This window comes from Diadema setosum, chromosome 8 (genome assembly GCF_964275005.1).
Source record: "Diadema setosum chromosome 8, eeDiaSeto1, whole genome shotgun sequence".
Taxonomy (NCBI): Eukaryota; Metazoa; Echinodermata; class Echinoidea; order Diadematoida; family Diadematidae; genus Diadema; species Diadema setosum.
Genome location: NC_092692.1, coordinates 17,434,291 through 17,452,181, shown reverse-complemented (window position 1 = coordinate 17,452,181; position 17,891 = coordinate 17,434,291). Strand labels below are relative to the sequence as shown.

At 36.2% G+C, this 17,891-nt stretch overlaps 1 protein-coding gene across 1 annotated transcript in view; it reads left to right on the top strand.

Moving 5' to 3' along the window:
• The window catches only part of LOC140231607 (UPF0764 protein C16orf89 homolog), a 47,479-nt gene extending 35,700 nt beyond the window's left edge, over positions 1 to 11,779 (top strand). The window contains exons 5-8 of the mRNA XM_072311758.1: positions 6,961 to 7,135; positions 7,835 to 7,972; positions 8,598 to 8,651; positions 9,723 to 11,779. Of these exons, the coding sequence (XP_072167859.1) occupies positions 6,961 to 7,135; positions 7,835 to 7,972; positions 8,598 to 8,651; positions 9,723 to 9,808 (453 nt within the window). The 3' untranslated portion in view covers positions 9,809 to 11,779. The remainder of the gene's footprint in view (positions 1 to 6,960; positions 7,136 to 7,834; positions 7,973 to 8,597; positions 8,652 to 9,722) is intronic.
• Positions 11,780 to 17,891: the final 6,112 nt, after the last annotated feature.

Here is a 17,891-nt window from a genome sequence, read left to right as displayed (position 1 = left end):
ACAAAAATCAATTTTTCATGAAAATTACAAATTCCATCAACTTGATATTGACATATGTTAAGGGTAGCAATTATTCCCCCTGCTTTCTGAAAGCGGTTGGTCCACTGCTCTTTCATAATTCTAGAAAAGTGAATTTTTGTTGAATATCCTTCATATTTTCTTTGTATTGTTGTCCACTCATACGTCATATCCTCTAGTAGTCTCCTCATCCAGCGGTTCCAACACCAAAACTTTAAAAATTCATAACTTTTGCATCGATTGTCCGATTTTTCTCAAACTTTCACTGATGTGTTCTACTAATGTTGCTGCTTTCACTCAATCCACATTGCTCTTTGGGTTTACCTTCCCTTTAACACTAGCCAAGAATGAGCTGGGCGGCCACAAGAATTCATCGATCAGAATAAGAGCCCGGGGGTGGTATTCTGTAAGGATCCTAGGACAGCTCTCGCTCCTAAATACGCGATTGGTATTCTGTAACACCGCGCGTAGGAGGAGAAATAGGATAGTGACGTCAGGGATCCTTATTTCTCTCCCAGCTTAGGATAGGGGCGTAACTTGATATGTTAATTAGATATAATTAGATGTTAATGAGATCTTAAGATAAGTGGTATTCTGTAAGCACAGGTAGGATCAAGTTTAGGAGCAAAAATAAGGATAGCCTCTAGGCAATCTTTCTCTGGTGATTATGCCGGGCTATTGCGAATATAGGCCTACTGACGACCCACTGTCTCTTATTTTGTATATTCATGAACAAGAAAATAAATACATGAATCGTATAACAGAGTTATCTGTTCCTCTCATACTGAGGATTCTAAAACTGCAGTCTATAATGTTCGATACAATTGTTATTTTTTATCTAGCTGGTATGTGTTTATTTGTTTGTTTTTCGCCATTTTCAATTCAATTCACACTTCATTTTATTCGGCATAAAATAAATAAAAAGTACATTATGTACACAATAACAACAAAAGCTATTATTATAATTATAATTAATATCGTAATAATGATAATTATTATCATTATTAATATTATCATTGTTATTATTATTATTATTATTATCATTATCATTATTATTGTTGTTATTATTACTATTATTATTATTATTATTATTGTCATTATTGTTGTTATCATTATTATTATGCTCAACGTCTGCCCGAACGTCATGCGGACGCAGTGCAAGTAGCCTACCTTCGCCGCCCACATTGCGTGACCCTCGGAGTCGTTGCTATGAAGATCTAGTAACCAAAGAAAAAGAAACGTACGCAGTGTGCTTCTAGGTCGCGTGAAGAATAAAGCAGGGCCGGCGGAACGTTTTTAAAAGCGTGGGGGCCTACTTCCTGGTTTCATGAGCTAACAAGAAAAAAAAAAAAAAAAAGAAAAAAAAAAAAAAGGTCCTCAGCTTCTCTCACCCTTTCCATTTCATGGTTTCTTCAGCTGACAAGCGAATTAAAAAAAAAAAAAAAAAGGTCTACATTGGAAAAACATAACCTTACCGCGCTCCGCACACTTCAAGATCTCTATCTATTTCTATTAAGTGCCACTTACGTACTTCCGGGTTAAAAAAAAAAAATTGTGGGGGCCCAAAGTGATGACACCTTATGTATTTCTTTGTATGGTGCACAAAAAGTGTGGGGGCCTGAGCCCCCACGGCCCCCACGGTTCCGCCGGCCATGTAAAGTACATAATAACGCAAGGATCCATACGCTCACATTATTGTTAAGACGTACGTATAGTGTGTAACGCAACCCGGTGACCTAACAGTCCATGTACATGGGTTAATTTTTTTTTTTCAAAATGTAGCGAACTTACGTGTTTTGTACGGTTACAGCTCGTTATTCCGAAGGTTCGTTATTCCGAAGGCTCTTCCTGTCCGAAGGTTTGTTATTCCGAATTTCATTTTCGAATTAACAAATCTTTGGAATAACGAACCTTCGAAATAACGCCACAAATGTTCGGATTAACGACCCCTTTTTTCATTTTCGGATTAACGAACCCTTTTTCATTTTCGGATTAACGAACCCTTTTTCATTTTCGGATTAACGAACCCCTTTTCATTTTCGGATTAACGAACCTCTAGGTATGGAGAATTTGTGTGTTTCAGATTAACGAACCTTCGGAATAACGAACAGCACCCGTATACAAGGATATCATGGAGCTATATAGTAGCTCCATGTTTATATCTTTGTTTAATCTATCAGTAATCTCCTTTATTTATTCTGCTATCATTGCCCTGCATGTAAGTCTATACTACCATAAAGATAGGGGAGAGCTAGCGGGGTGAATTAAGTGGGACAAAAATTGTGATTTGATGGAGTTTCTCGAATAACTTTCTGATATTTAGAATGGGGCACACATGACCATTGTATCGGACCAAAAGACTTTTGATGCTAGCCATAATATAACGGGTTGCTACGCTATATTCCTATAAGTCTCATATTTGTGTTATCATTTTTTTCCTGGGATAAGTGGAACATTGGTTTGTTTTAAGTGGGACAAACAGTAACTATAAGCAAGATATTATTATTACAAGAATATCGATCATAGAATAATGTGAGCGCATGTGTGTGTGTGTCTGTGTGTGCATCTATTATTATTATTATTATTCTTTATATTTATTTAAGAAAATCTTATATATTTTATAATAACTTTGAATTAAGGGCGAAGTTTGGCATGCAGTGATGATATCCCAGTTTACCCAACATCCTTGTGTGTCTTTATAGAAATTGTTATACCAAATGCGAAAAGCCTTATAGTTGGAGAAATTTACAGGCCACCAAATAGTAATTTTAAAGATTTTGTTGGTGTATTGCATGCAAACTATACTTGACTCTCCCTCTCTCATGAACAAGCATTTCATATTGATGGGAGACTTTAATATTAATCTATTTCATTATAATGAAAAGCCCTAGTGTCAGGAATTCTTAGATACAATGATGTATAATTCATTACCTTGTATCACGAAACTAACAAGGGTTTCTGATATACAACTAACTGACAACATATTTACAAATTTATCTCACGTTGCCGATCAAAGAATCATTGTTTCTGATAATATATCAGATCACTTCCCTATATTTGTGACGTTACATGATATTTTTGAAAAAGGTAAAACAAATTATAATAAAAAGGGATTTCGAGTTATGTCACAACAACGTATAGAAAGTTTTAAAATGAGTCTTGATCATACCGACTGGTCTGTTGTTCATAGCTGTTGATATATTCAATGAAATTGATTTGCGTTTATATGATGCTCATTTCCCAATTTCTTCGATCAAATTGAATTTAAAAAAAATCCCAAGAAGTCCTTGGATCACCAAATCAATTTTGTGATCTATAAATCGTAAAAATAATTTGTTTTATAGATATAAGTCCAGTGGCACAGAAGAAGCAAAACGCAAATACTCAGCTTACCGAAATACTTTAACTTCTGTGCTATACGTAAAGCAAAAAAAAAAAAAGATTATTTTTCTGCACAATTTCAAATCCATAAAAATGATATCAAATCTACTTGGAAAGTTATAAATGATGTTTGTTAAATTGTCTTCTCTTGTATTCTTTGTAATTACGACGCTATGTTTAATCTGATGTTCAGTCGATCGTATCATGTTTGATGTTTTGAGATGTGGAACAATAAAATCAAATCAATCAAATCAAATCCTCCAAAAGTTCAAAATTTGAGCTAATTTTTTGCAAAAAAACTTTAAATGCAAATTAATGGAACTCGTAAGGTCACATTTACTATGGTGGGCTAAGTGCGTGCTAAAGCTTTGATAATCAAAATTGTATTCTTAACTGTAAAATTAGACTGACGATACATATTTAACTCCTTGCACAGTAGAGCTGCGTGAAGCGCATGTTTGAGCAACGTAGATCTTGGGCGCGCATTGCGTAAAATTAGCCAGATGATTGGCTTATAGATACTGCGCCGGGCGTGTCCTGTCTTTCCTCATTAATATTCATTATTCATAAATGACTGTCCTAGGATAGGCTTAGGACAGGCTTACAGAATACCGATTTTGCCTGTCCTAAGGGTATCCTATTTTCTGTCCTACGCGCGCTCCTAGGATCGAAATAAGGATCGCGCTTACAGAATACCACCCCGGGATAGCCCATTTACAGCATCAGCCAGAACCCTTGGCTAGTCGAGAATGAGCTGTGTGGCTAAGACGATACATCGATCAGAATGACAGCCCGTGATAGCCCGTTGACAGCATCAAACAGAACCCTGGGCTAGTCAAGAATGATCTGGGTGACCAACAGAATACATCGATCAGAATGACAATTTTAGCCCGATAGCCCATTGACAGCATCGACCAGAAACCTACGCTAGCCAAGAATGAGCTGAGTCAAAGAAAAAACACTGATGCTGCCAGAGAAAACCTTTGAGAAATATGTAGATAGGGTAGGTAAGTCCCTTTGCATTGACTTATAGTGTATATTTTATAGCTGCTCTTTCAGAATCTGCCGTCAACCAAATATTCATGTCAGGCGACTTTTTGTTGGTTTGTGTGATGGAGGGTCACATATGTTTTGTTATGATTCCAATACAGTACATGTATTTTGAACTTACAATGTACCAGTGATAATGTTTCACTATGATTTGCATTTAACAGCTTTGAATCAACTGTATTGGGGGTGGGGGTGGGGGGGGGGGGAGGGTAGACGTACCGAGATCAGACTACATGCCAATCTGAGAAGTGGAGTCATTCATAGTTCTAAACTTTAAAAGCACAAACGGAAAATGTTCTTTATACTTCTCCTGTCATTGTGTGGTCGATTTCTGCACACTTTTAAAGTTTGCACCTAGACTGGTAAAACTTATTGCATTTATACCCACGCAGGAATTACGTATTGGGTAGACAATTGAAGATTATGTAATTTATTTCAAAGCACTGATGCACCTCTTGTCACCAGTTTATATTGCTTTTGCAGAAATACAAAATGTGCATGTACGTGGTGGTGGTGTTTAAAAGACTGTTGGCAAATTTGGTGAACAAAATGAAAAATGCTAACAACATATTATTGTCATAGGCAGGTTATAGAACAGCAAATTCAAACCTCAGCTTTAGGCCTGCATCATATATAGTTTACTCTAATGAATTTGTTGCTCTGCTTTTAAAAAAAGTGTAAATTTTTATTGATTCCCAATGTTACATATTTTAGATCATGGTTGAGGAATTTTGTTCATTCATGCTTGTGAAACTGTGTGGGTGTCGTATCCTAGCTCTTTTCCCCTTGGGATTCTTATTATCCTTCACATTATAAAACAATGTGTTCTTTTCTCTTTTTTTCTTGTTTTTTTTTTTTATGTGTGTTTTCGTAGGACATGCTGTAAATTGTCAGAAGTCATGATTAACCTGAATTGATACTCTTCTTGTGTTTGCAGTTGTATAGATGTGTCTATGGTGCTTTCAAATTGCAGAACAACAACAACAAAAAAGGTCACTCGTATACAAACAAAGATAAGTTAATTCAAATACTCGACGTTATGAATGTGAAGTGAAGTGAAGAAGTGTAAAGCTTATCCTATCCCAAGTATCATACCTGCAATATAATGTATGTTTTCTGTGACAATGCCAAAGGTCCTGTTTAATGGAATTGTTTTCCTGCCCTTTGTAGTTGCTTTTAGGACAAATATGCTTAAAAAAAAAAAAAAACACCGAACAAACTAGCAAATATGTGCAAAAAGTTCCTCATACTACTTAAGTAATGTACTTGACCTTTGCCTTTCTTGAGACTGACACAATTACTGTATCTCATCCATGCAGGAATCATTTCACAGAGAATTAGAAATTTTGTTATGTATTTCAAAAGCCTGATGCACCTCTTGCTATTTCATATCATCTGTACAGAGATTTGTGATGGTATTTCAAGAACTGCTCGGTACACAAATGACAAATATTGTGGAAAAAGAATTGTAATAGTGAACAAATGAAAATATTTTGTTAAGAATATTTGACTGATTATAACATGACAAATACAAACCTCACCTTTAGATTGTAAAAGTGAAGGTGAATAAATACATTTTTGCGAATTTGTGAAAGAGCAAATTTCTATGGTTTTCAGTTATTGAGTAATGTTTCATGAAAAAATATTGGTGAATGTCATGCACATGTATTCATGCTTGTGAAACTCTGTGTGCATGGGTGTGTTATCCTTGCTCTTTTTTTTTCCAGTGTCAATGATAATGTGTGACATGCTAATGTATTGCTAATATACATGTTTTGAACGTATGTTTGACTGATGAGATGAAATTCAGATGAATTCATTTCATTTCAAATGAGTTTGTGATGCACATTTTCAATGCAGATAGGTAATGTACCTTTAAGAATGGTGCCAATGAAGCACCTTACCAGCACTACATGTGAAACACACCAAAAATACACAGACATCAATTCACATACTACATTCTAAGAAAAAATAAAATGGTTCTTTTGAGCACCATTAAATGGTTCTCAGCACTGTCACAATAGCGACACCTTTTTTGGAGCCTGTGAGAACCTTTTTTAAATGGTGCCTGTCAGCACCTTTTAACATTGGTGCCCATTAGAACCTTTTCCAATGAAATGGTTCCCATGAGCACCTTTTGAAAAGAGTCAAAAAGGTGCCCATCTTTAGTCAAAAAGGTGCCCATGGGCACCTTTTAAATGGTACTGACGAGCACCATTTCATCGGGAAAAAGGTTCTAATGGGCACCTTTTGCAAAAGGTGCCGACAAGCACCATTTAAAAAAGGTTCTCACGAGCACCTAAAAGGGTGTCGCTATTGTGACAGTGCTGAGAACCATTTAATGGTGCTCGAAAGAACCTTTTTTTCTAAGAGTGTAATAATGATATATGCTGCTGGAAATTGAACATTTAAATCTGAAAATCGAACCTCGAAACTAGAAGTTTTGTGATCATGCTTTCTTGCATACATTTATCCCCCCCCCCCTTGTCTGCTTTTTTTTTTTTCATTCAGGGAGGCTGTCAGGACCAAATGGAGGCGAAAATTGGCGAATTGTCGCCCTCTACTGATAAAGAAACTACAATGGCTTCTCTGACTGCACGACTGTGTTCCGACATCTACGAGGAATCCTCTCTAATAGCACGCCGTGGTTTCCCGTCAGACACAAGAGACATTTTCATCGAGCAGGGTAAAAATTAATATGATATGCACACCACATCCATTCGATGATTAGTTCAAATGATCTGTGACTAATTAGAGAAAATTAATGATCTTGTCAGTGATGTTCGTTATTCCGAAGGTTCAGTATTCCGAAACATCTACTCCGTATACCTAGATGTTCGTTATTCCAAAACTTAAATATACATGTTTACTGGGAACCACTCCAAAGGGAACATTGAATTTTGTGGCGTTATTTAAATTTTCCGATAAACGAACCTTCGGAACAGTGGACTGTAATCGTGTGTGTGTGTGTGTGAGCAAGGGTTAAACGTAATCTGCTGTGATGCGTAAGGCTAATACCATAAAAAAACAAATGAATTCATTCTTGATGGAAATGCAAGTATTAATATTCATTTCTATTACAAAAAATGAAATAATCAAATAAACAAGAACCCATACTTTATGATTACTTGACAATAAATCTACTTGACCCCTCCTATTCATAAGCCTATTAGTGATTTAGACCCTGTAGGCCTCATCAGAATGGTCACATCCTCACAAGGTTTGAAGGTTTGTAGGTGTTTTTTTTTTTTTTGGGGGGGGGGGTGTTTTGTTTGAGAGGGAGCAAAGATTGTAGCAGAAAAAAAGTGATAGGCCTATCTTTAAAACTCATCAAGAGTTCATTTGGTTCTTGACTGATTAGCTGTCTGGTTGGTTTGGATTACAGGGGTGTTGTGCGGAATGTTGGGCTACTCCGACTTCTTCAACCTAGATTGGTTGGGCGTGGTGCTGAGCTGGGAGAGGGGTGACGGTTGCTTCCCCGCTGATCCCGGCTACATGGCCAGACACAAGATGAACAACCCAGGTGAGATTGAATCACAAGACACGTCTTCTATCAATGTCTATGACAGGGTATCACATAATCCATCTGGTATGTATACGTTTTCTAAAAGAAGAGTTTGATATCAAAACTGGTTAAGCACTATTTTCAAGCGCAATTTTTAGGTTCCAGTTTTTAAGCGCCAATTTTCCATCAAGACTTAAAGTAAGTCTATCACCAAAGCAAAGATACCTTGCAAAGATACCCTTGCAAAGATATGTCGCATAAAAAGGAATATTCTTGAAGTTGTGATTGAAAATATCCCGTGTTTCATTATTTTCTTTGTTTTAACAGGTTTAATCGCAAATATCTCATATCGATAAGAATGAAGTTAACGGATCGTTTTGTGACTAATCTCTTCATTATAATATGATAATCTGAATAGATAGAGCATAATTATGTGTGTGCATTTACATTCGCTTTGACAATTACATCATATTATGCGTAGTTTGACTACGATAATGTATAACGGTGTTGATATGTCTAATCCATGACTGTTCAGAGATAACCATTCTAGATGGATGGGTGATAAAGGGACATGAGTTTTACAAGGGTCGAGGATGTTTTCATGTCTTTTCATATCATTTCTACTTTATCCTCATTTTGTCAGGGGCAAGTACTTCAGGGAATCATCGTCAAAAGAGGAAAGAGTCCATCTTACAAGGTAACATTCTCCACATAATACCATCTTAAACACTATATTATACTTTAAATAATAAATTATATGATGACATTGGGCTATCATCGGGCATAATGGGGATGGGAAGTATCATTGCTCTCTATAAAAGAACAATAGCCAAATCAAAAGACAAAAATCAACGAAAGCCTTGCTTAGTCCAACTTTACAGGGAGAGGTGTGCTGAGGTTGTGTACAAGTTTCCCATCGACCTGTTCTCAGTTCTTCACCAAATCTCCTCCTATGACATTGATTCAAGAAATAAGTTTAATCTCTGCATGAAATTAATGTGTTCTTGCGACAAAACCTGACATTGCAGACTTGTTATGGGATTAAGGGCTAAATCATCACCCTAAAACATGATATATTTCATGATACTTGAGCGTTCAAACAATGTTCAGTCGTGTGTGAAATTGTACGTAACCTACTGTCAGAAATAAGAAAAGTTTTATTTGGAATTTGTCGGAAGAGTCGGGAATGCCAGTGTGTATTAAAGGGGAATGAGACCCAAATGTACATGTGAATAGAGTGAATGCAGTAATATCGGAAGAATGCATCAGTGAAATTTGAGGAAAATGGGACGATCCAATGAAAAGTAATGAATATTTAAAGTTCTGGTGCAGCCGTTGCTGGATGAGAAGACTATGTGGGTCACGTATGGACAACGATGTAATGAAAAGTGCACATCCCCTGGGATCAGATATGCTAAGGATGATATTATTTCCAATAATTTCTGAAAGAGATAAGTGAAGTGCTTTTCCATTATGCTACAAATCAAAGTGAAAATATGTTGATTTTTTTTTTACAGTTTTCTTTATATCATTGTCCATACATGACGTCATAAAGTGTTGTAGTCTTCTCATCCGGCGATGGCTTGCTAGAACTTTAACAACTCATTATTTTCTAAAAGGATTGTTCGATTTTCCTCAAATTTTGCTGATGATTTGTAACTCTAATTGTCGCATTCCCTTAATTTACATTTATATTGATTGAATTTCACTCTCTTTTGATACTAAAAGCAAAGTTTATAACGTTCCTTCTCCCAAACCCTCTTTGCAGGTTATTGTAGTTCTCATACCATGGGCGTGGCGACTTCGTACTTCGGCGTCTACGTTCACCACCTACTTCTTCTGGCAAATGTATAGTTGGGAATCAAAGACGAGAGGATAAGGGCGCAAGAAAGGCACAAGAAGACCAACACGACATTCTTATCTTCTCTCAGTGTTTGCAAAGATGCACACTATTTTGTTCTTATTCTAACAAGAGACACCAGCACACACCAAGTGGATTGGACCAGTGTGGCACAGTTTACGGAAAAGGAAACGATCATCCATTCTGTATAGCTTTGTAAGAATATCTATAATCTTTAAGTTTCTCCAAAACACGAAATCGGTAAACATCAATTGATATTACTATGTGAGAAAACCGAACTAATTTTGATACACGACAAGGTTTACTTTTGTTGATGCTTGCTGTTAAATTTAAGTCCATAGGAGAAGACTGATCACGTTTAGCTGATATAAAAATGATGCGAACTACAGCAAAAATGTCGAGACTTGGTGACATTATTACGTCATTAACTGAATATGATATCTAATGACACACTTTGAATAAGGCTTTAAAATCAAGTATATTATGTGAATAACATGGATGCGATTACGTGTAGGGTCGCAAAGGTTTCTTCTTTTTTTTTATACACAAGCACTCCTCGTTTGTTTTATTCGACGGAAAGTGTAACCACGTGCACTTGATAATGACTCCCGTTACGCACTTAAAGATGAATCATATTTTGAATGAGAGTGTGTATGGTAAAACCCAGCAATATAGCAAAGTATGTGGATATTCGTGATGAAAGAAGTGTGTAATGTCAAGAGGCAATTGAAGAATATGACCATTATTTGGTTTTTTATGCTGGTCAAAAATACGCAAGAATAAATGTACCACTTCTGTGCAATGCATGTCTTTGGGAAAGATAACTAAGCATAATTACTTTGAAATCAGTTTGTGAATAGCGTCTGTCTTGCCATAAAGATATTGCTTATTCTGAAATTGTACTCGAGTACATATCGGTATATGTTTTCTTATCATTTTGTACGTGATGTGTGCGACTGTACAATATACGATAAGTTACAACAAGATACGAGAAGATTATGAAAAGAATTGGGAAGAGAACGCTTTCAATCGCCCTTAAAATACACTAGAAACGCGCCATTCGGTATCCGATACATACAAAACATCGCCCTTTCTGAAAGCCGGGTATATCCAATAGAACCATGTCGCATGCTCATCAACGCATAAACTGATAGAAGAACTGTGTAAAAGAGCCCTCCGCCGTCTGTTGGCAAGTAGTTTAAATATTAGTGTACAACGTTGGAATCTTATACACCTATAGAGAAACCAGTTATCCCGGAGGATGTCTTGAACAATGTAGCCCCAAGTTAGAGATATACCATTGAAGAAAAGAAGACCCGGAAGTCAGGTTTATCGCTATATCAATACGGTTTCTTTCCGTCTGTAATACCGTCTACACGACCATTAAAATGACTACATGTATTGTAGTTTACATACTTCAGTACACTTGACACCAAAACACTTCCACGAATAATGTCACAGACGCTCACAATGAATCAGAAGTTTGAAATGGTATTTAATGACAAAATATGATACAATATCGATCGTCAAACGTAGTTTTTTTGTTGATGGATTATTTTGCTTATTGTTGCTTAAAAGACAACCCCAGAGCGTCGTATATAGGCATTTTCAAAGGTTATCTACCATTACATGGGAAATTATCTATTGTTTGTTCATTTCCATCTGAGAAGATGGCTGGATAGCCCATATTCAGCTATTCTATGATATTAATACCTGAATTGTTCATACGCAATGACAAAGCAAGAGATGGTTTCAACAAAATAAGCTAACGATGTGATGATATAAGTCCGCATAAACATAATTATATTACAATAATACCTATAAATTTTGTACATTCCATCTCCATTATAACAGCTTACAGCTGACATACATGTCATACTATCCATGTTATCCTGGAGCAAAAGTTAATGACCTCGGCTATAGTGTTAGTGCTATAGGCTAATAAAGTTCTTTATCACCTTCCATTTCATTTTCGAATGATATGATGCCTGTTTCGTGATAAACGTACTTGGTTCAGCATGTAAATTTTATTCTAATGATTATGAATCATTTGTTGAAATGTAATCAAGTAAACAAAAACAAACAAAACCTCAACAAAGTTAATGAAACACTTTTTTTTTTTCGTTGGACTATGATGTTAGATATAAACATACATATATTGTGTATTACACAAGAGATCCGTCTCCCCAGATGATGGTGATGATGGTGATAATAAAGAGCATAAAATATAGCGCCATATTTTGTCCGTAAAGAGCATTCAAAGGCACCTGGCTCCCACAATATTCCACACATTAATCACAAAGCTGCTGAAAAGAGATAGGACTGGTCTTTAGTTCAGATCTGATGGTATAGGTTGTTAGACCCTACAATTCCGAAGTTGGATAGGTAGATCACAAGTCATTTATATTACCCCCTAAAGTAAACTTTAATGTCAAAGATTTTTTCTTAAGTTTCTACTTTTCGCTGAAGAAGTTGATATTCTTCTTTCTACCCACCGTATAACCAAACTAAGCTTCCTTTTTTATGCGTAATAGACTCAAAGGTGGGCGTCTATGGAATTTGCAATACAATAATACCTAAATAGACGCCCTTGAGGTCACACAACCTCAACGACTATTCGTGTTTAGCTATTGTGTTGTCAGTCTAACTCTATATGGCAATTACAATGGGCACATTTCATTCGCTTAGACATGTTAGACGTACGCAATTCAGTTTAATTCAGTATAGAGATCTCTGCCAAAAACTGCATACAGATTTTCATAATATGACCTGTGTTACAAAGAGACATCGGTTGACTATAGTATGTGCCTTTGCGCTTTACTCTTCTTTCTTTTATTGTTCATTTCAATCTGTTACACAATTCTTCGCCGCGCCAATTGTCAACAAGAACAACAAGACAAAAACAAACCTCATCAAAACTATGCTTGGTGAACAATGATATTAAAATGGATTTACAGCTGCATGCTTGTTTTCGTGATAAGTGGTAGGGTGAATAACGGTGCACCTTTACAGCCCCTACAAAATAATGGCAGCAACGATGCGTTTCCTGACACGCCTGATTGACGCATGAAATATGGATGGCAATGTAACAACATTCACAATGGTATGTTTTCAAACATATCCAAATACACCTGTCCGATGACCGCAAATTTCCTCATGAAAAGTTAACAAGACAGTCCAATAATCAATTCAGAGAAAGATGTCTAAATGTCTACTCAGACAACATACACCTTGTCATTTGTATGCCGACATAGGGACCATAAAGGGACGAATATTGAAGCTCATCAGCGATAGGGAATACAAACCTTTTGTTACTTTTTCTGTTCTCTTAATCTGAAGAATTTGAGTGTACACCAATAACCAAAAGTTCTTCGTATACTGAACTTGGTTTTGAATAGTGACGTTATATCTTAAAAGATTCCTCGCGTTATTCATGTCAGATATGATACTTATGACGTACAGACTAATAATGAATAAATCCAAAACCAAGACTACAGAATGTCACTTAATGTTGGTGGAAGATGCTCCTTTTTCTTTGCAGAAGCCCTCTACGATGGCCTTGGTCTCATGCACAATGCAAAAGTTAAACAACGGTTTCCATGGTTACAGCCTTCGACGAGATGAGGAAAAGCATCCACGGGCACTCGGCTACTTTTTGCCGCCATATTTGAAACCTCTGCTGATGACTTCTTCGGCCTCCTTCTTCATCTGGAGGAGTACCTTGGACAAATCCGTCTCTTTGCTGAATTGCTGCAGTGACGAAAAAAAAAAAAAAAACATATCAGAAAACGCCCGCTTGTTACCCTAGTGCTGTGAAAATACTACCTCACTGTTTCCTTCAGAACGTGTCACGTTAATAAAAAGCAGACGTACATAACTATATCAACATGATAAATATGCCTATAAGGATACACACAATGAACGCCTTCAACGAAAAACAGCTAGTACTGAACGGCCACATAGTTCTAAATATGAAACACTTTGGAGTGCCACTGATGGTATTCCACATGTGACTATCGTCTAGAAAAATGTAGGTCGTTATATGAAATAATGAAAGGGCGGATTGAGAAAGAGAGAGATGGAGGGGATATGACTTCTTATAATAATCCATGGAATTAAATATTTCAGGTGCAATTTGTGATAAAGACGTATACTAGTCTGGACGCTGAAAAATCTTTTGCAAACCATGAGCATAGTAAATCTAATAAAACGCTAAACAGTAAGACGCGTATTGTGACTATACGTCGCCCATTTTGGATTTAGCTCGTACATGTTGTAGCTCTATAAACATGTAAGGAACATAATGCTCTTAAGTCAGGGAAAATCATATTGAAAAGAGAACATGGGTTTAATATCTTTAGAGTGATCTCTTAATGTGAAGCAATTTTGCCACAAGTTTGATGAAAACAGGGGCGTAAGAAGAAAGTTGTATAACTTTAAATGTTCAAGTGCTTAATTCAAGACACCAATATGGATCATAGTCATATCTATATTCAAATTTGGTAATGTGAAGATGTCATTGCCTCGCCAAGTCCCCTTTTATTCACTTGCACAGGGACTACAAATCTTCATTGAATTTTCTGTCTTGAAGTGACATTGTTCAAATGAAGAAATACAATTTTTTCTATTCAAATTTTACTGGAGTCGGCGATTGTGAATTTATTGGGAAATGATTATTACCAGAATTCTAAATCTTTGTCCTCCGCTGTCTCTACGTACTCTTCATATTATATGCACAAAGGCATGAAGAATAGGTAACATCGTCACCTCAGCATAGTTCGAACAAGAGAAAAACAAAAAGCTTGACAATATTGGGATTACAATAACTCAAACATCAAAAACAAAACACACTGAATGCTTCCTGCAGTATTAGCTTTGACTCTAAATTCATGTTTTAAAACCTTATTTCTCAATGGGAAGTTATCAACGAGTAAAAATCTGTTATTCATCAGTAGGCCTTCTCCGGGGTGATCATTGTTGGTGATCATTACAATGACTTACTTCGCGTTCTGGCTGATAAAGCTGTGCGACGCGGGAAGAGCCTTGGTTCTGGGGCACGGGCACTGCCCGGCTGGAGCCAGCGAGCAGGAGACAGGCGAGAAGGCAGATCAACGGTGAGAATTTCATGGTCTTCCTTCGATCTCTCCACAGAGCTTTCCACCCGTCACAGGTTTCTGAGACTCTTGACACAAGCCCTTTATTTAGGGTCAGGCTAACGAATCCAGGCAGTTTTGAAGTCAAAACTGCCAAATGCGCTGAAGTATTCAATTCTAAACTAACCTGGCAAACTAACCTGGCAATGAATTATTCTGTGGGGCTTGTAACAGGTAACTCTTTTTGTGTGTGTGCCCCCAAAACTCCTTTATGATATGCGATTTTGTAAAATATCTTTGGGTATTTTTTCCCTGTTGATCACTGAGCCATGACTTTTATCATACAGTATAAGCACGAAGAAGAGAAGCTGATAAAATACTCCAAATAATGGAAGTTGTTTGCCTGCGATCCGCTTAAATGGACTGTCGCACTCTGTGCGTAGAAGTTGCTCTGTCCACTCTCGCAAAATGGTTAAATTGTGTTGAAAAAAAAGGCTTTAAAAATGATGATTATGACAATGGCATGATCTTAAATACATAGCGGACTAAACTCTAGGAACGTCCTTGTCCGCCGCTGATCTGTACACCCTGGTCGGTTTCAACAATTGCCTTCTAAGATGCAGTTACACTCAACATGAAAGATCCACTGTCAAAATATGTGTGTGTAAATGGAATAAAAAAAAATGTGTGTGTGTGTGTGTTAGTGCTGAAAGAACTGTAAATATGATAAAGGGTTTAGATACAATGTACTGTGACTATGAAACAAAAAAAAAACACTATTACAAGTATATGCTAATTAGACAGTGACCTTATTTTTATATACGAAAAAGTAAGATAGCATGCATAGGTCGAAATAATTTTCCTTCATCACCGTTTTCACCAAACGCACTTGACGCGAACATTTTTTTTAATAATATCTAATCACATCAAATAATAAAAGAAACAACAATTCACTTTGGTATTATATTACTTAGTAACAGAATGATTCATGGAACAAAGGTAGCAATTAATTGAGACATACGTTTCGTTTGACATGAAATTAGGTTAGTACAGGAAAATTATCACAAAAAAAAATTGAAGTATATATATCTAAAATAAAACATCAACTCAAAAAGAAAACAAAACCAACCATTCTCCCTAACCACTCTTCCTTACAATATATACAACCTAACAACATACTATCTGCTTGCCTACGTATACTCACACACACAGACACACACACACACACACAGATATATATATATATATATATATATATATATATATATATACATATATTTACATATAAATATATATATATAATACATTCGCGGAGAACCACCCCCACAAAGTACTCTGCGAAACTTTGCGCTTCCATGATCATCAGTTTTATGAAATGTAGATTCGTAGGGACACTTCATGCTTGTGGGAATATATAAAAAGTCTCATTAAACAATAAAATCAATGTGAACACGAATAGGTAGCTTTCAATTTTATGGATAAAAAAAATATCCACAGAGAAAAACATACATGATTTCTTTAGTTTTAAATAGCTTTATATTTTGGGTCTGGTTCTCTTTTTTTTTTTTTCTACCATCAGTGTGAAATCTTTTACACATACTAATAGGGAGACCATAAACTGTTAAGGAGGGTCTTTTCAATAACTTCTTTATTTTGTTTCCAATGTTGGCTTCCATTATAGTCCTACGTGCCAGGTCCAATTTTGTAAATGCACGCAGCCAGCTAGGGAGGTACCTCCCTGCCAAATACAATGGGCAGTCTATATTGCCCCACCCCCTTTTTTGCGATTATTACAAATATCTTCTGCTTATACATTGTACATATATAATTTCTCTGTTTATTCGATGGAAATGAAAATAAATTTGAATCTTGAATCTTGAATCTTTGAATCTATATACAGTAGCATTGCTTCTGGGAAAGGCAGAGTTAAGACTCTGGAACATGTGTTGTATTTTTATTGATCTATCTATTGTTTTGCATATGCTAATGATGACCTACCCCTACATCTCTTCAGAAAGCAAAAGGAAATAACAAAAACAAACATTCGGAACACGGATTTATGAAGCATGGGAAAGTGGAAACGCGACGTAGGAAGGCAATTGATCATGCATGTCTGGGCCCAATGGAACAATTAGAAGAAACCATGCAAATCCCACATATAACTGTGGATCAATAGTAAGAACACATTCATTGACATTGGAGAAAGTTTGAGGGAAATCGGACAATCAATGTTATTCAAAAGCACGTTATGAACTGTCAAAGTTTGGGTGGCGTCATTACTGAATATAAGAATGCACTTTGTAATGTCATTTTGGACAATGATATATGAAGAAAATTATATAGAAAGAAAGTAAAGGAGGATTCCACAACATTTTATTTTTCATGAAACATTACACACATTCCATCCATTTGTAACTGTCATACTGAGGGTGATATAATTTTCCCTGCATGCTTTCTGAAAGAGGTAAGTCAATTAAGACTTAGTGTCCTCTTATGCTGTCTAGAAAAAAAAAAAGAAAATTTTTATTGTTGAATTTTCTTTATATTTTCTTCACATTGTTGTCCATAATGGCGTCATGAAGAGTAGTAGTCCTTTATATCCAGCAAATGACGGCACCGAGACTTCAACAATTCCTAAATCATTATTTCAAATTATATTGTCCGATTTTCTCTGGTGTGTTGCGAAATTTTGGGCTTACGGTTTCGTTTTAATATCTTTGAGGCTTTCGTGGCGCTTTTAAGTACATGAAAAAAGAAGGGAACAAAATTACTCTCTCCCAGAGATCAATTATACCTTTATAATGTTCGTGTCATGGTTTCTCGTTCATACTAATGTCTGCTTGATACAATGATTTCTCGCTTGACAAGGAAATACCAGATATATTAGTCGGGGACCAAAAGAAGACCCCCAAACCAATTTTGTTAATCATACTAACCTTGTTATGATTTTATGTACTCTGTTGACTTTCTCGGATTATATCAG